Source organism: Diadema setosum, chromosome 21, assembly GCF_964275005.1.
Source record: "Diadema setosum chromosome 21, eeDiaSeto1, whole genome shotgun sequence".
Taxonomy (NCBI): Eukaryota; Metazoa; Echinodermata; class Echinoidea; order Diadematoida; family Diadematidae; genus Diadema; species Diadema setosum.
Window position 1 is genome coordinate 17,540,948 of NC_092705.1, and position 20,365 is coordinate 17,561,312.

The following is a 20,365-nucleotide window of genomic DNA, read 5'->3' on the forward strand; positions in this document are numbered from 1 at the left end:
AGTTCTTTAAGTTCCTTTAATCAAAATCTCAAAGCCAAGTTACTAAAATCCTACGTTTAATTATTTTGCTGTAATCATTTGAAAAATTTCTGCATACTCAAATGATGCCTCGCTCGGACGACTTCATTAGTTTGATCAACTTGCTATTTTTTTTAAGCATTGATACCATAAGTTTAATCATAAACATCATACAATACTTTGTACATTCCGTAAGCTTTATAATATCCTCGATATCTTGTATTTTTGCATGTTATGTCACTTTTGACATTGATATACTGTACTAAAAGCCTATATTATATTTTTGGAACCCACATCCTACAAGCTTTGCTTTTTAGTGGGTTCCACATATTACACGTCAATTATACATCCTTATACATTTGTGCAATTTTGGTTCAAACTGTCCATTGTATTAAAAGAAACATTTTCTTTTTCAAAATCAAATGGAATATAAAACTTGTACGAAATGTGGAATATGGAACATGAATAAAAAAAAAAATAGCTTAATTAGCTAATTAGCATAATATGTTAATCTTAACCGAGGAAGCCTAATTTCAGTACAGGAAGCCTAAAAACAAGGAAAACACAGTTTTTTGAATACTTTCTATAACGAGGAATCTATTTATAACACAATGTTTTTCGATTTCAAATGATGCAAGTGTCTTAAATTTTATAATTAGCATAATGAGGTAATTTGCGTAGTACATGATATACTGTAACACCGTAGAGCATTATGACCAGGAAAAGTGGTTAGGTACAAGGTCTTTTGTTGTTCCATTTGTTGTACACGGATTTTGAAGTAAACTAAGTAACTATTTTATTAGCCTAATGAGCATGTCTCAGCTAATAAGTAGAATATGTCATATGTTGTATGTTAATACATGTATGTTTATAAGTTTAATACAGGAAGCCTGAAAACAAATAAATACGGTTTTTAAGTGTTTTCTATGAAGAGGAATACATTTTTGAGCTAATTTGCATATTTGCTATAGTCCAGATACCCTGCGTGTGACCTTAAGAAGTTGACTGCTACAGGATAGATTTTTTTTTTTTAATCATACAACGAGAGAAGTTGCTCGCTACAGGATAGATATTTTTTTTTTAATCATTCAACAACGAATGACCTTTAGTTTGCTTTATAGGGGATGCCCACTCCCATCCCCACCCATCCCCCCCCCCAATAAAAACTGGTGCCAGAAATGAATTCCTGTTCATAGTAAATCCTTGGAAATGTGTTATCCTTGTTTTCAAGCTTTCTTTTATTGATTGTTAACAACGTATTCTACATAAAGCCAACTCGATGATAATGCTGATCAGACTACTAAATTGTAATTGCCTAAGGCTGCCAAGGTGGCAACGAAGCCTTATCTATTCTTCAATACAAGTATCCATCTCAGACATTAGTCAACAACAACCACAACCACAAGAAACAACTTTTCCAGGCCATAAAACATGGTGTATGGTGCCATCTACTTCACTTTTGTGCGTATGAAAATTAGTTCATTATTCTAACTATATTCCCTACCTTTAATAATCTCACTTGCACTATATGAAAATGAAAAGTGGTGGTGTATTTCTAGTATAAAATCTCAAAAAGTTACAATAACTATTGTCTGATGCTAATGAGGCTTAGAAGAATGATTACTTACAGTTGCCAAGATGGAAACCATGCTTAATTTACTTCAATGCCGGTCTAAAATAAAAATCAATAACAAAAGTTTGTACGTAGCAATTTTGTCAGGTCATATACATGGTATATGGTACCATATAGCATCCCATAAGCATATTTTGGAACTGTTTTGTATGCTATTTATTTTTTGGACACTTATATGTACATAAATCATCTATTTCTGAACAACCAACCTATTGATATTATGCAGCAAACCACGAAAGAAATAAGAAAAGAAATTTGAGCTTTGCGGGTGTTCGAAACTCAGCTGTATTTCAAATCTGTCTTTTATTCTAGCAAGCACCAAATTCTCAAAACTTCCCCAAGTTGACAATGTATTTTTCTCAAAGTGTTTATAATCATAATAATTATGCATTCCTTGGATCAAGGTTCATGTGGATGGTGAAATTGTTTCAGGAAGATATTACACTATATTTTGGAACTTTATCAAGTTTCATGATTGATCTTGATAAAGAACAATAGAAGTACAATTTTTGTGGTATTTGACCTCATGACCATGAAACGGTTTCTAGCAGAAGAATCTTAGTTAATTAAACGTGTGCTGCATCTCCAAATGCTCGATAAATTCTAAAGATATAGGGGAATGAAAGCATCAATTTTAGTATTCATCTTTGACACTTCGCCTTTGACATTCAGTCCCTGACCTTCGACCTGCTGGCTTGCAACTTTGTCAAAGTAATCATTATCTAGTACCATACACCAATAGTCCTGGCAATACTTTGAGCCACATTTTTTTTTTTCAAAATGTGGAGGAAATCGCGTAAAATTTTAGCATACTTGACTCGATGTTCGCCCAAATAACCAAAATGTTACGGCACAAATTGTCACCCCTGCATAATTTGTCGCCTAGAGACAAATTATGTGCTGCTTGTGCAGTTCCCATATTTTTACCTCGATGGCGACAATTTGTGCAGGCAAAATGAAACGGAGCTGCACAAATTGTCGTCGGCCATGCAATATATGAATTGTGTGGTTGGGATGGCTGCTCCGGTGTTATGCTTGGGTGGGGTGGGTATGACTGGTAGTGATAAGTTATGCGTATATGTGTGTGGGGCCGGGGGGGGGGGGGGAGGAGGGGTGGCTGCATGGTATGTGTAGTGTATGATTTATAGGTGCGGACCCTAAATGAGCATTCTATTGATATTAATCAAACTGAAAAGAAAGTCTTACCACATAAATCTTCAGCAGCAGGCAGGAGCAGAAGTCTACTGCGGCAATGAAAGTGCCTTCAACGTGTATGAGCACGTGTTTAGAGTTCACAGCGGCGTTGATTTCAGAAATTATAGTATGGGTGTGTCAATTTCAGCGGCGAGGCGGGCTATTCTAGGAGAGAGAGACCGAGAGAATAGGCATACGAAGGCACGAACGAACTGCCATATGCACACCCCAAATATATGTGACCCTGCACCTCAAAACAAACAAAAAGTCGCCAGACATGAATTTTTAGTTAAGACCATATTCTGAAAGAGCAGACTTTAAGCTTTAAAATGATGTATAACTCAAATCAAATGGACTCTCCTAACCTATCTAAATATTGGAAAGAAAGCACAAACTCAGGAAAAGTGTGAACTAAGAAAAGAGGCTCTGAAGTACAGTGTCTATTCAAGCGTTTAATCTTTACCAAACCGTGCTGGCTGTGCGATGAATGGGACAAAAAAAAAACAGGAAGTATACCACCAGAGTAACAACAATGAAGGGATTATCAGATTAAACTGAAATTAAGCATGCCTCATTAACACATTCTGTCCATAATTATTGCCAACTTTCAAAGCAGTAGCACCATCCTTTCAAAAGTTATTAGAGTTGAAAGTGAAGAGTGTGGACAAGGTTTTTCAGAAAATAGTAATGAAAAAGGGATTCTAAAGACACTCCTAATCACACTATTCTACCAAAAATGTTCGAGATAAACTGCTAAAAAAACACACACTTTCCTGTCCGTTTATGATACCAAATTTTAGCATAATGTAAAAGAAGACCCGATCTTTCAGAAGATATGAAAAAGTCAAGTTCGGCTAGGTTGACCCATTTCACTTATTTTCAATCCTCACGCAAAATCAGTGTGTGCGACTTTATGTTCGTCTTGAGGTGCACGGTCACATATACATATTTATAAACAAGCACCAACAAACACTCAAACAAATCCTCGTAATACATATAAACCACCTCAACACACATTCTTCCATAATATGCAATAACACACACAAACACGCAAACACACACACACATACACACACACACACGAACGGACACTCAATTATCATTTGCGCGCACACACACACTAACCATTCCTTGAAACTTAAACGTTACATTTTACATGGCTTGTTTGCATGGATGCAGCCGTGTAAGTTATGTGGTGGTATTTCAATGACTATGTCAAGAATAATATTAGCCCTCCAAATGTGCTTCGAGGGCGGGCGACAATTTGTGCTGTCAGCCCTCGGCACAAATTGTCGCCAGACGACAATTTGTGACGGGGCGACAATTTGTGCCGTCAGTTCCATGCACAATTTGTCGCCTGTTTCAGGGGGCGGCAATTTGTGTCGCAACAACCCAAATAATCCCCTACAGATTCGTGAGGTAATGCGTGTATACACCAAGTTTAATAAAGTGCACACATTGAGCCATTTCCGAAATATGGAAAAATACAATTTTGAGCATAAAATATTGACCATTGACCCCATGACCACAAAACTTTCCAAGAGAATCATCAAGATGTCAGACAATGTATTCCTACTAGTTTCATGGTAACAATGTACTTTGAGCATGCATTATGTCGAGAGAGAGAGAAAAAACAAAAAACAAAGTGACATTCTGGCATTTGCATTTCACCTTTCAGCTTTGATCCCATAGCCCAAAACTTTATCTTGTCATACAATGCACTGTAAGTTTCTTGAAAATATATTCATACAGGCGTTGCGTAGATACGGGAAAATAGTGAAATTCTTAGAATATTATCTCGACGTAATTGACAATGCCAAACAACACAAAAGGCATAAAATTAATCTTTTGCTTTAAACTATACTTTTATAATATATTAGCCATAGGATTTCACGCAATGACTGAAACAAAAGCAAAGTGGTCTATGTCAAAAACGCGGCGAGAAATGAATTCGTCTATAAACGGTTGATTTAATGATTCATCAGGACTGTTGATGTGTTTTCAGTGGCGTTTTATGTGTGTCCGACGATATTAGGATGATTAGGATTTCAATTATTTGTCTATGAAATCATTCATTGGCACATAAACATGCAGCACTGGTTCATGGCAATAGAAGCAAAATAGTTAGCGAAAAGTGAGTTAGATGACGTTGAATGTATAAAATATACATAGACATGAAACAGTCAAGGTGCGAATTTTCTTCAGTTTGTCTCCCTCTGCAAATAAAATTTGTAAGATCGCAACTGCTGATCTGTAATTCAACAGACAAATCGGGAAAAAGGAAACACGGGACTCGAACCTGCCTCTACTACTTTCCGGGCAGCGACACTACCATCACATGCACCAGGCTACACCTGGTTGCCGGCAGTGATACGGTGAACTAGGAACAAATATCCACGCTTCGAACTTTCGACATTGTTTTGTCAAGTAGTCCAAGGTGGACAAGGCATTAATGAGAGCAAGAGAATATAAATTAATCAGAGGGGTGAAGGTGGAGGTGTGAATTTCCTTCAGTTTGTCTCCCTCTGGAAATGAAATTTATTAAATTACAGATCAGCATTAATGAACAGATCAGCAAAATTATTAAATTACAGATCAGCAGTTGCGATCTTACAAATTCCATTTCAAGAAAGAGTCGATTTCTAATGATCTCTAATGACAGGTACATTTTTCAGTAATTGTGATTGTGTGTCGGACAATAATATACTACAGACTGTTTGTACATACGATTTCAGATGTTTACTGTACATTATAGACCTGCATGCAGTACTAGTTTACGGACACGCGCCTAAATTATATTTCACAAAGAAATCAGTGAACATTTTGTTTGGTAAAAGAGCCGGCAAGAATTTGCATTCAAGGATATTCCCGTGCATAGTATTCATTTAGTATGAGCACAATGTCAATTTAGAGAATACACACACAAACACACACACACACACAAGCAATCTCACGTTTACAGTAACACAAAATTGGAACATTCATTGATTTTTTTCTTAATAGATTTTCTTTCCCATCTTATGAAAAAGAGATTGTACAACTCAATTATCGTTAGCTCGTAAATCTACGATTCGCTGTTTTAAGTGCAGATGCTTATCTTGAGTAATGACAGTTGTTACAATAATCAAGTTATGTTTTCATCCACACTATCCTTCTTTCTAAAACACAAGCACAATATAAAAGCATAAAAGGGAGATGACATGACAATTTCCCATTCCTACGATTTTACATTCGTACTAAGCTGACTAAGGTTACACTTACTTTGTGTCAAATGAGTGGACAGCGTAAAATATGATTGCTGTCATGCCTACTCTAAGCCAATTTCCTTTTTTTTTTTTTTTCCACAGACGGCAAATACTAAACACATCTGATGAACAGAGACAAATGCTAGGGACGTGCGTAAAACAGCTTTGTTATAAATTCATACCATTTCAGCTGCAAAGACAATAAAACATTCGAATACATATCTATAATACATAATTATACCTTGTATTCTTACTCAAATCCAAAAATCCTACTTTAATAGTACAATTATTACAAATAGCAATATTCAAGTGGAAATAAGTCAGACAATATCACATCTAACTGAAGAAAAATATTTAAAATTAGGTAAAAAAAAGTGTTAATGATTTCTGGAGGACAAGCAAACAGTACATTTGGAATGAATAGACGCAGTATGCAACATTATATGATATGTGCCATATTAAGTGTGCAATCTTCTTTTTTTTTTTGCTTTTTTTTTTTTGCTTCTTTTAAAGGCAAGATCATCTTGTTCTTATTATGTCAGACATGGACTCTATTCCAAAGGTTTGTGAAGGTTCGTCAATCCAGCAATGAAACAAGGTTCTTATATTAATGAAAGTTCGTTAATTGAAAAGTGAAAAAAAAGGAGTACACTGACAAATCATCAAAATTACATACCGTTTATCGTCTTCAGATTAACGAACCTTCAGAATAACAAACCTTTCTCCTTTTTGGGGGAGGATTAACAAACCTTTGGAATGATGAACCTTATTTCATCTTCAGATTAACGAACCTTTGGATTAACAACAAACTTTAACTCACTTTTGAATCTTCAAATCTTCGGAAAAACTAAGCTTCAGAAAAAAAGAAATATTGTTTCATTTTCGGATTAACGAGTCTTCGGAATAACGAAACCTGGGAATGGCAAACCTTCCGAATAAGGAGCCTTCGGAATAACGAACTTTGGTCATGATGAACCTTTAAAATGACGAGCTGTAACCGAATCACAAACTATCACTTTCTATACACGTGTTTTGAACTAGGCATGAAAGTTCAAACAATCTTTAATATGCTTTCTTCTGTACTCAAACAAAATTAATGAGAGAGGATCCCATTTGACAAGGCTCCCCAGCGTATGAATATCCAATAAATGACATATATACTAGTACCCATGGTTTGCGTGTTTTTATACAGTCAAACCTGTCCTAGCAGTCTATAGCGACCACTGAAAAATCGCCCACACAAACTTGCTGCATTATAGACCCTTGATATAGTGGCCACCTGCCTAATGCGGCCAGCGACCACTCATTTTGTATTCCATGGTGAATATCTAATTGCGAATAGCAGCCCCATAATTCAGCCAAACCGTTAAATCAGCCATGAATACGTTTGCTCTTACGTTCATTGCATGAATTCTACCGAGTCCTAGCTTAGTCACAACCACAGACATGATTGACAAAATGCAGCTCTTCACCTTGAAAGGCTGTCTTACCACTAACTTGACTTGATCTAGGCTTCAGTACTACATGTACAACCATGAATAGATGCTACAAAGGCAAAGACAGCTCCTAATAACATCCTAGAGTTTCACCAAAATTTCCAAAATATCACACCATAAGATAAAATAATAATAATAATAATAATAATAATAATAATAATAATAATAATAATAATAATACAGGGTACTTATAATGCGCCAGTTCCACATAGTTAATGTGCTCAAGGCGCAGTAGAAGTAAGTTATGAATTACAAAAATCCTTACACAAACATGCACATGAAAATGAATGACACAATAATGATAATGAAAAAATATACATCATAATATACAATACAAGATCATAGAATAGGTAGAGTACTGTGCTATAGCTTGTGTCAAATCCATTTTACATTGTACACTACAGTAAGATATTAAATGAGAGTAAATATCTGAACTTCATTGTTCAAACCAACACCACTGTTTATAATAGTCTAGACAAGTGACAACTGATACTCGGTTATTGATAAAATCCATACAGACATTATGCAGCTAGAAATACATGTGGTTTGAAAGTAGCATCAGAAATCACCATACTATTTATGCCCACTCCAGGAATATGCAAACAGGGCAAAGCAGAATTCTGATACAGGCTGCACTAACTACAGACACAAACTAAAGAATAGCCAGTGTACCAATACGTTAATGCCATGACATACAATATTCCTTTACAATTTCTGAAAGTGCAGCGCAAATTTTCAAAAGATAGCACTACTGCACCTGCGTAAAGTACTTTAGCATTCACCACAAACAGACTATTGAGACCAGAAATTTCATTTTATTATTACGTAGTACAGTAGGCCTATACTTTGTTCCAATGGTAATCAAATTATGAAATCAATTACAAAGAAGCAATCCACAAGTGCATATCATTTAGCAAAGTTATTGACTGTACAAATTCAGCCATAGCTACACTGCATATAATGGAAATTTACAAGTTTGCCATACACCATAATATGGCTGATTATCTGTGCAGGTGAATTTTGTTGTTGTTGGTTTTTTTTTTTCCCCCTCTTTTCTCACGCATAAAAGCACTGCAGAATAAGTTTGTCAACTATTCAATTTCATTTGAAAACAGGTAAAACATTTTGGAATATCTGTTGTTCCAGAACATACAAAAACACACAATACATACGAATGTAGTGGCATACACATCAAACATAGCCTTACCTTGAATATTCACAATGCTTTACCAAAATGTAATATTTCATGAAGATCACTCAGCTGAAAATGTTCTACATTTACATACTTTACGTCATTCTAATTTACAATTTATGTGTGCCAAGTTTCACCTCCCCCCCCCCAAAAAAAAAAAAAAAAAAAAAAAAATGAATGAATGAAAATCAATTGCATGAGAGGTCAAAGGTATAAAGGAATATTAGATAGAGCTGCATTCAGATGTAGTCAACTGCATTTCACATTATGCCTCAAATCAAAAAATATTGCCAAGAGGTGGAATTAACCCATATCTGTCGGTTGTGTGATTACATGATATGGACTAATCTTGAGGGAGATGCAACATTTAATGCCTGAACTAGAATTGTATTGCCCAAGTCGCAAGAGCGAAGGTAATGTCATATCCCCTGCAAAGTAGCCAGATCATATTTATTTATCATAATTTATCAGCCACATTACACATCAAGAGCTGACTTTAAACTACAATTATCACTGAAGGTGATAAATACCCCCGCCCCTAGTGTTGCTTTATAGTATGTGATGTCATGAGGGCAATGACGTTAATACCAAGTTTGTGCACTTGTCGAATTGGAAACAGAATACAACTGTAATTTCAGTTTACTGTACAATTACAGAGTTGACACTGAGTTCCACAAGGTTTGGGTAAAAAGTGTGGTTACCATGGCAAAGCATTGTCTGATACAAACACAAGGGACATTTTGCATAACTACACTTAAGACCATCATACACACCAAATTTGACCTTCATAGCTTGAATGGTCTATTTTGATAAAAAATGAGTGGTTACCATGGCAACACATTTTCCTTAAACTAACACATTGGTGTTTTGCACAACTACACTTCTAGATCATGATACATACTAAATATGACTTTAATTGCTTGAATGATGGAAAAGTAATTTGATCTGCAAGGTTTTGGTAAAATTGTGGTTACCATGGTAACGGTTTGTGTGACAAACACAAAAATTATGTGTTCCACATCTATACCTCAGGGCCATAATGCCTACCAAATTTGGTTTCAATTGCTCGAAAGCTGTGGAAGAAGTTCACTCCACAGGATTTAAAAAAAAAACATGCGGTTACCATGGCAATGCATTGTCCGATACAAATACAAAGGACATTTTGCAAAACTACACTTAAGCCCCCGTTCCACTATCACGATCTGGACCCCGATCTGTCCCGATCTAGCAGATCGGGAGAGAGCGGCAAAAGCGTACGGGGATCGGAAGCATCGTAGCAGCAGCGTGTGGAGGTTGGGGTTGGAGCGGGCATTTTTTCAGATCGGGAAGAAATTTTGAACCTGTTCAAAATTTTTTCCCGATTTCCCCGATCAAAATTGACCTATTTTTAATCGTACGGCAAGCGGGGAGAGCGCAGTGACAGGGTAAACGCAGCGGGGAGAGTGTAGTGACAACGTAAACGCAGCGGGATGAGCGTAACAAGGTCTTTCTGAGCGTAGTAACATCGGCACAAGAACGGGAAGAAAACTTACACAAAAATGTCTGCCAGAAGAAGATCAAGGAAATCGAGAGGCAGTACTGTTGAGGAGGAGGGCATTGTCGCTACACCTGTCAAGGCAGAACATGAAGAAGGGGCTCAAATTTTTGAAGAAGGAGAAGAGATGAAGAAAAAGAAGAGAAGAAAGCAGCAAAGCAGCTACCGAAAAGGCGAAGAAAGAGAGAGTGCACATGATGCTTAAAGAAGAGGAAGAGGACATAGTAGAATTTTGAAGAATATGAAATGTGACCCTGCACCTCAAAACAAACAAAAAGTCGCCAGACATGAATTTTCAGTTAAGACCATATTCTGAAAGCGCAGACTCTAAGCTTTAAAATGATGTATAACTCAAATCAAATGGACTCTCCTAACCTATCTAAATATTGGGAAGAAAGCACAAACTCACGAAAAGTGTGAGCTGAGAAAAGAGGCTCTGAAGTGCAGTGTCTATTCAAGCGCTTAATCTTTACCAAACCGTGCTGGCTGTGCGATGAATGGAACAAAAAACAGGAAGTAAACCACCAGAGTGACAACAATGAAGGGATTATGAGGTTAAATTGAAATTAAGCATACCTCTTTAACACATTCTGTCCCTAATTGATGCTAACTTTCAAAGCAGTAGCATTATTCTTTCAAAAGTAATTAGAGTTGAAAGTGAAGAGTGTGGACAAGGTTTTTCAGAAATGAAAAAGGGATTCTAAAGATACACCTAATCACACTATTCTACCAAAAATGTTCGAGATAAACTGCTAAAATAAAAACACTTTCCTGCCCGTTTTATGATACCAAATTTTAGCATACTGTAAAAGAAGACCCGCTCTTTCAGAAAATATGAAAAAGTCAAGTTCGACTATGTTGACCCACTTCACTTATTTCCAGTCCTCACGCAAAATCAGTGTGTGCGACTTTATGTTCGTTTTGAGGTGCACGGTCACAAATTATCTACAACTGGAGGAAGACAGACTATAAAAGCAAGGACATCAAGAAAAAGCCTTGGAAAAATCAGCTGGTCTTTGTTTATAACAATGCATTGCTGCAAAAGAACCGTGAGTTGAGGAGCCTCTTCGAGGTCCACAGTATATTTCTTCGGTTCTGCATGCTTATAAGTTGACTGACTGCAGATCGACAGTCAAATCGGGGCACATCCGGGCATATCGGGCACTTTTCAGCTCTCTGAACGGGGTGACAGCGTGATAAGATCGTATAGATCGTTCAGAGCGTAGATACAGCCTGCATCGATCGGATAACATCGGCAACATCGCACTGACAGCATAGCTACATCGTTTTAAAGCGTATCTGCAGCGGCAGAGATCGTAATGCCTCATTCCCGATCACCGTAGTAAGAGCGTAGCAAGCACGTGGTAGTCGTAACTGCAGCGTACTTAGAGGTTTAACACGATCCTTCCCGATCTGAGAAAATTGTCAAATCGTAGCGAGAACGGAATAGTGGAACAGGGGCTTTAAAGAGCATCATACACACCAAATTTCACCTTCATAGATCAAATGGTTCAATTTGATACAAAAATGAGTGGTTACAATGGCAACACATTTTTTTTATATTAACACATTGGTGTCTTGCGTAACTACACCTCCCAATCATCACACATATTAAATTTGACCTTAATTGCTTGAATGATGTGGAAGCTATTCAATCCACAAGGTTTTTGTAAAATTATGGTTACCATGGCAATGCTTTGTCCGACAAACACAAACATTATGTGTTCCACATCTATGCCTCAAGGCCATAATGCCTACCAAATTTGATTTCAATTGCTTCAAAACTGTGGAAGTTGTTCACTCTACAAGATTTCGAAGAAAACATGCGGTTACCATGGCAACACTTTGTCAAGTACAAACACAAAGAGTGTCTTACATAACTACACCTATAGATCATCATAGATACCAATTTTGAAATTGATTGCTTAAATACTATGGACGTTATTCAATCCACAAGGTTTTGGTAAAATTATGGTTACCATGGCAACACATTGTACGAACAAACACAAAAAAACATGTCTTGCACATCTATACCTCAATATCATCATTTACCCTAAGTTTCATTTATTGCTTCAAAACTGTAGAAGGAGTTCGCGACACAAGATTTTGCAACACACCGATCGACCGACCGACCGACCGCCCAACATCACGGTGATTCCTATCCCCCTTCATACTACGTGTGGCGGGGGTATAAATATTGACAATTAATATACTAGTAATCACATCATGCAAAGAGGGAAAACAAAAACATTTAGGGTAATGTATCCTTGGAGGCATGGCTACAATGTATGTCAGCGAAAATACAAATTCATTAATAATTATATTGGTTATCAATAAAAAAAAAACACTAATGAAAAGTAAAAATAGTCTTTTTACGGAAAGACAATCATCATTATTGAAATAATAATACATGTACATCTATAAATTATTCATTATTGCTAAATTATTAATCAATATCTATAAATGATTGAAGATCATCCACATTATTTCTTCTATGAATTATCCTGCACAGCAGTGATTGCAATCTTTGCGTAAACTACAAGATATCCTGTAGATTGGAAGAAATGGTTGCTGTAAACAAACGAGTTGCCATCCCGGCCATAGAGAGGACAAAGGTATGTGATACACCATAAAAACAAAGCTAGTCCACAGTAAAGTATTGAGTGACTGCAGTGACAGGTTGCAACAATTGACAAGCTTTACAAAATTGTGATTGCAATTTGATTGGCATGATTACTGAAATATCGACTGCACACTACAAATGCATGTCTGCAATCCATCTGCCTAAAAGGAATGGCCAACACTACTACAAGAGTTGCAATAGTTTGGAAAGACAGAGAACTGCTACCAAGTGAAACCACATTCATGTTAAAATCAGATGCCTTACCCTTACCAAGCTCTGTGGAGAAAGACAATTATTATCTTTAGAGGCATCAGGTTAAAAGCAAGACACGGCACAAAGTTCCAGTTCCTCCTAGACAGGAGTCCTATCATCAGGTAGTTTAGCACCTCGACACAGTCACCTCTTGACAAGTCCATTCTCACGCATGTGAACAGTTTAAGATAGTATGCATTTCTTGGGAGGACTCTCCGGCTCTGCAAGGCTGGCAACAGAAGGAGGATCTAGTAGAATAGAAAAGCACGCAGAAGGTAATCCAATGCCTAGAGAAATCTGATAAAATTTTGTGCAGTCTATGGGACTTTGAGAATAATGTATGGAACCAGTTAAGTGTGCGAACTTTAAGACTGGCCAATGCTTTCATGATTTATGTTCTCTTCACTTTTCCTACAGCTGCAGCTTCATCAATCCCATCACTCACTGTGCACTAACAGACTGGCCGGGCGTCTTTTCATGACGGTCAGTAAAACAGAACTGTTTTTTTCAGGAAATTTTGTGCATACCATGCTTTAATGTGATATTAATTTTCTTAAAATGATTTTTTTTTTTCATACAACCTTTCAAATTGAAAACAAAATCATGAGGTTATCTGTTACATTTATGTAATGGTTTCTTAAATATGGATTACTCTGTCTACCTGGGGGGTACTGTGAGAAAGCTAAATAAGACAGTTACACAATCATCTTCACGTAACAAACATAGTACTAAAAAAACTTGTATCCCTCTCTTCATATTGTTCTCAACTATAAGAGTATGACCACTTTAACAATGGGTATCATACAAAGAAAGGGGCTGAATTATTAGCTAAACAAGGAAAAGTAGAAATTACGCGGTGCGTAACATATGTCCCCGCCGGAAGTAGCATTTTGAAACAAAATGTGCAATATAGGTAAAAAATCAAGGTCAAAGGTCAAAGAAGTCAAAGGTCAAAATTCTGTGTAGAAGTTTTGAAGCCCTCACCTAGTGCTATCACATAAAGCAAACGGAATCGAAATTGGGTTAGAAATGGCGAAGGAGTAGCATTTTGTAGCCAATGTACAAAATAGGTCAAAAATCAAGGTCAAAGGTCAAAGAAGACAAAGGTCAAAATTCTGTGTAGAAGTTTTGAAGCCCTCACCTAGTGCTATCACATAAAGCAAACGGAATCGAAATCGGGTTAGAAATGGCGAAGGAGTAGCATTCTGTAGCAAAATGCACAATATAGGTCAAAAATCAAGGTCAAAGGTCAAAGAAGTCAAAGGTCAAAATTCTGTGTAGAAGTTTTGAAGCCCTCAACTAGTGCCATCATATAAAGCAAACGGAATCGAAATCGGGTTAAAAATGGCGAAGGAGTAGCATTTCGTAGCAACATGTACAATATAGGTCAAAAATCAAGGTCAAAGGTCAAAGAAGTCAAAGGTCAAAATTCTGTGTAGAAGTTTTGAAGCCCTCACCTAGTGCTATCACATAAAGCAAACGGAATCGAAATCGGGTTAGAAATGGCGAAGGAGTAGCATTTTGTAGCAAAATGTACAATATAGGTCAAAAAATCAAGGTCAAAGGTCAAAGAAGTCAAAGGTCAAAATTCTGTGTAGAAGTTTTGAAGCCCTCACCTAGTGCCATCACATAAAGCAAACGGAATCGAAATCGGGTTAGAAATGGCGAAGGAGTAGCATTTTGTAGCAAAATGTACAATATAGGTCAAAGGTCAAGGTCAAAGGTCACGACTGAAATTCTGTGTACAAGTTTCAAAGCTCCCATGTAGTGCTATCATATAAAGCAAACAGAATCAAAATTGGCTCATAAATGACAGAGAAGTAGCAAATTGAAGATTTTGATCACACACGGACGCACACACGGACACACGGACGGACACACGGACGGACACACGGACGGACACACGGACGGACACACGGACGGACACACGGACGGACGGACACACGGACACACACACGTACGGAGCCCGTTTCATAGTCCCCTGCTCGAACTCGTTCGGCGGGGACAAAAAGACTTCATACTTTTATGAAAAATCAACAAAGAGCTGTGAGGCAACAATATTTCTTTGGCTTTTTCGCATGGCAACCTTTTTGACCAATTTTAGTGTGCCACAACATTTTTAACTCCAAATGTTTAACTTAAAGGCATTTTGCTAAATTTTTTATCAAACTTCATTGCTCTGTTTTGATATCACTCTGAGAGTTTTAGTCAATAGTATAGGTAAAGGGAATTTCCCCTTTAATGTTGAAATTGTCTCCCCAAATTTGTTGTAAGGTTCTCAAAATTTGACAATGGAGAAAATCTCTCCCACGTTTAACAGTTATTTTTAGGGTTTGTTGTTCTGGGTGGCATACCAGATGAAATGTTTCAGGCCACCAAAGCAGCACGGAGAGTAGGGGTGGTGAAACAGTTGGTGTCATAAACTAAGGAGTAAAAGTCCAGTGTTTCAGTTTTTGATTTGAACTCACAGGAGCATCACACCGCTACAAAGAGGCTATGTACAGGAGATGTGTATGTATAGCTAGTTATGCAGATTTGACACATACCAAATGTCACTCAAATTTAAAATTTATGAGCAGTCACACTATTTTCTGAGACAGAGTAAGAATAAACAAGCGTTGTCTCACTTTCTCATTTGCCACCGAAATGGTAGTAATGGTGGAAAACAAGGTAACAATAACTGAAGTGCACATTTTGACTTCCATGATGCTTGTCATTAGTACACATGGATTGGAATCTACGTAATGTATAATTTTTTTTTTCTTTTACCTCCTGGACGTTTCCTTTCCTCCTGCCCAAGCTCCTTCAGTGGTACAAATTCTCCCTTCTCATGTTTCTACAAAAAAACAAAAAACAAAAACAAAACGAATTCATATGGCCAGATCAAAATGCAACATTCGGTAAATTCCTTACGTAAGACTTCTTTTATCCACAACATAACAAAGTAACAATATCTCACGAATTGTATGTTATAGCTTTCATTAGTTCAGCATGATGTACAATTGTTTCCTTGTACAGGGCTAAAATGGTAATCACAACATAAAGTGAGGCATAATCTTTTTCTGATATTTTTCTCTTAACTACAATAATGGCTAAACATCTATCACAATCCACACAGGACTCATTTCTTTACTAAATCTTTCAATTCAAGAATCCAATCCACAAATATAAGCGCTGATGAATTATTTATGGAAGCACTGTTCAACATAAGATGAGGTTCTTGTATCCTCAAAATACAGCCCTGGGTTTGAATCTTTCTTAGCACAATTGTTGGTCAACAAAATTACCCCACTCTGTGCTTCTTGACCCAGGCATAATATTGGAAGGACCCTTGATCAAAAAACAAACAAACAAACAGAGAAAACAAACACACCTGAGGGTCTGGTGCCCACCTGAGTATTGCAAGTTCACCATCCACACATTCTTGCAGACTACTACCTGAGAACATTGCAAATTTTGGGGGTGGGGCAGCTTTGAGGGCTTTTTATGGGGGCATGGTGTCCATACGAATATTCCATTACACTGACAAAAACACCTGCCAAGTACACAGTATTAAATCATAACTATGCAGTCCAAAAAAGAAACAAAACAAAACAAAAACAATTAATTGTGCGATTTCACCCCCCATCCATTTGATCCCCATCCAACCCCTAGATCTACAAAATAACCTTCAAAGTGGATTCACATAAATGTGTTTACTCAGAGAATTTCCAGTTTTATTTTTTTTATTTTTTTATTTTTCCAAATAGATTGTTCTGTGGTCCTTGTATTAAGTAGACATGTGGTCACCTTGTCACCCTAGGTATAATGCACTGCCCCCCCCCCCCCCCTCCCCTCCATGTGGAGCATGGTTGTCATGTGTATAAACTGTGATTCTATTCCCCTATGGATGCTACCTGCCAAGTTTGGTGAAAATCCATTCTGGGGTTTTCAAGAAGAACATGAAAATGTATAAATGTATAATCAAGGCCCCCATTACCCCACTCTGTGCTTCTTGACCCAGGCATAATATTGGAAGGACCCTTGATCAAAAAACAAACAAACAAACAGAGAAAACAAACACACCTGAGGGTCTGGTGCCCACCTGAGTATTGCAAGTTCACCATCCACACATTCTTGCAGACTACTACCTGAGAACATTGCAAATTTTGGGGGTGGGGCAGCTTTGAGGGCTTTTTATGGGGGCATGGTGTCCATATGAATATTCCATTACACTGACAAAAACACCTGCCAAGTACACAGTATTAAATCATAACTATGCAGTCCAAAAAAGAAACAAAACAAACAAAAACAATTAATTGTGCGATTTCACCCCCCATCCATTTGATCCCCATCCAACCCCTGGATCTACAAAATAACCTTCAAAGTGGATTCACATAAATGTGTTTACTCAGAGTATTTCCAGTTTTATTTTTTTATTTTTTTATTTTTCCAAATAGATTGTTCTGTGGTCCTTGTATTAAGTACACATGTGGTCACCTTGTCACCCTAGGTATAATGCACTGGGTCCCCCCCCCCCCCCCCCCTCCCCTCCATGTGGAGCATGGTTGTCATGTGTATAAACTGTGATTCTATTCCCCTATGGACGCTACCTGCCAAGTTTGGTGAAAATCCATTCTGGGGTTTTCAAGAAGAACATGAAAATGTATAAATGTATAATCAAGGCCCCCATTTGGACCCTTGTCCGAGGGCGTAGTACCCATTTGAACAAATTCAGATTCTATTCTCCTAGGGACGCTACCTGCCAAGTTGGGGGGGGGGTTATAAAGAAGATGAAAATGTAAAAAGTTATGGCATAATGGATGACGGATGGTGAGTGATCAGGATAGCTCACTTGAGCCTTTGACTCAGGAGAGCTAATACTCTTCACAAATTCAAACAAACTACTGTAAAAGTGGATATTTTCACGCGACTAATTTTTCGCGCTTGGCGGGGTAAGAAGAGTTTTGCATGTTTTTAATTCCGTGGAATCAAGACATCACACACAGGAACATATGGCAAGCAAAATATTCCTGTGCTTTTATTTTTGTGCTAGTTTCTGTTTGTGCAAATTACTTGACAACAGTTAGAGACTTACCACCATCCTCATTTTGTATTTTTCCCATTCACGTTTCTTCATGAGAATCTTGGTGAAGAGTTTCTCAATGTCCTCCTTCAGGTCATCATAATCCTGGCTGCGTCGCTCATAGCCAACCGTAAACTCTATCTCTAGGGCACGGTCAAAACATTCTCTTGCCTTTCTGTACTCCCTGATATCAGCTGTATGTAACCAATTAGAAAATAAATACATGACTACATCCACAGACATATATGAAAATCATTACTTTGATGGCTAATACCTTAAGAAAGAATGGTTTTGCCTGTCTAAAACTGCATTTGTAAGTAGCTGCTAAAGCAAACAGAATGTTGTGAAGTTTTATGACTTGTCACACAAATCTGTGAGCCAGGGGGGCTTTTTTTTTTTTTTTCAGAAGAGTTGGAATTTTTTCTTCTAATGGGTTTAAAATATGATAACACATCAGAAAGAATAACTCCTTTGGTCTCAATGGAACAAAGTTCTTTGTTTTGTTTTGCTTATTGTTGTTTTTCATTGCTTTGAGATATTAATTCATATGACAAAAATGCATGGACAAATTTACAAACTAAAGAACATCCCAAATTTCTTATACATGCCAACACCTATTTTTCATTTTCATTTAAAGGTGCATAGTCCCGGTAGTGTAGAGGGCGCTGTTGATGATACTGCCAATCACCATTAGCATTGATACGAAGATTGCCGAAGTTGAGCTGTCATCAAGAGTAAGGTGCGTAGGTGTTGCTAAGAAACGTTGCCTTCGTTGTTTTCTCTGCACATCGTGCAGTCTGTAGTAATGCTAGGGTGCTTGCATATGTGCTTCTTATAATGACATCACAAAAATAGTTTGCTAAAGCTGTCACCCCCCCTCAGCCACATCATGTGCCAAACTGTGATCGGACCACTGACTACAGTGAATCGCACTTCTTCGGACTTGGGGAAGTGGGCCACAGCGTAAGCGCTATAAGAGGAGTCGATAGCGTAGGAATATGAAAACTTGCGCCGTGCACCTGAGTACGCATTTGACTAAAAAAAAAACGGGATCATGCACCTTTCATATCTATTTTTTTTCCCCCTGCACTGCACACCTACCGATTGGTCTCCCTTTTTCTTTTTCCTCATCCCCAAGAGACATGTAGAGTGAGCCCACAAAGTAGTGTGCCCTGGCAACGTCTGGGTGATTGTGGCCAAGCGTCTCTTCCCGGATGCCTGCAGCAATGTCAGCAATAGTAAGGGCCTGCTTGTATTCCTTCATCTCACAGTAGGTCATGGCTAAGTTCTTCAACATGCTCCCCATGATGTGCGATCTTTCCATGCCCACTCCACGCAACATGTCACGACCCTGGTTGTATGCACTGATGGCATCCTGGAAGTACCTTCAAAAGTAAAAGGTGCAGTGAACAAAAGTGATCAGCATTTGTAATTGTGAATTCTTTTTTTTTTTTTATTTGTCTCCATTACATTTCATTATTTACCAAGCCATCCAGTGTCATTCAGGTCAATTATTGTTGCTTTTTTTTTTTCAGAGGAGTTAGCACAGTCATTAAAAGAGACTTTATTCCTACCAAGAAAAATGGATTTGGTGAATGCAGAGATATGTTTGAGGAAAAATCACAATCACTTCAAAAGTTATGAATTTTGAAAGTTTCGGTCAAATTTATGTGTTGTCATGGTTTGGATAAGACATAACTTATTCAAAACTGGAGACCCTGTTAGAAAAGGAACAAGTTCTTTTTTCAGCAATCGCAATACATGTATATGTAGTGTATGATCATATGTGACCCGCGACAACGGTTTCAGGCAAAAGTCGCAAGAGCAAATTCCCTCCTAGGCGGGGTACAAAGATTTTGACCATTATTTTTGTCGATTTAGGTTTTTTGCAGAAATCGAATCTTTGATATGTTTTCTACATCTACACTAAATTTCAAAGCATAAGACTAAGTTTTTCCTATCGAAAATGGAATTTTAAGCACCCTATGTTTGATCGCACTCGTCAGTTTCGAGCTTCTTTCGAACGCCGCGCCAATATCCCAAGCGTTGCCACGGCGCAGGGTCTCGCATGCGATTGGCTGGTGCGTCGCATACATTTACATAATTCGGCTTT

General features: G+C 37.6%; 1 protein-coding gene across 1 annotated transcript in view; it reads right to left on the reverse strand.

The window, feature by feature from the left end:
• Nucleotides 1–12,796: 12,796 nt before the first annotated feature.
• The window catches only part of LOC140244494 (uncharacterized), a 36,370-nt gene continuing 28,801 nt past the window's right edge, over nucleotides 12,797–20,365 (reverse strand). Inside the window, exons 14-17 of the mRNA XM_072324124.1 lie at nucleotides 19,354–19,637; nucleotides 18,265–18,446; nucleotides 15,957–16,023; nucleotides 12,797–13,435 (exon numbers count right to left, since the gene is read on the reverse strand). Of these exons, the coding sequence (XP_072180225.1) occupies nucleotides 13,371–13,435; nucleotides 15,957–16,023; nucleotides 18,265–18,446; nucleotides 19,354–19,637 (598 nt within the window). The 3' untranslated portion in view covers nucleotides 12,797–13,370. The remainder of the gene's footprint in view (nucleotides 13,436–15,956; nucleotides 16,024–18,264; nucleotides 18,447–19,353; nucleotides 19,638–20,365) is intronic.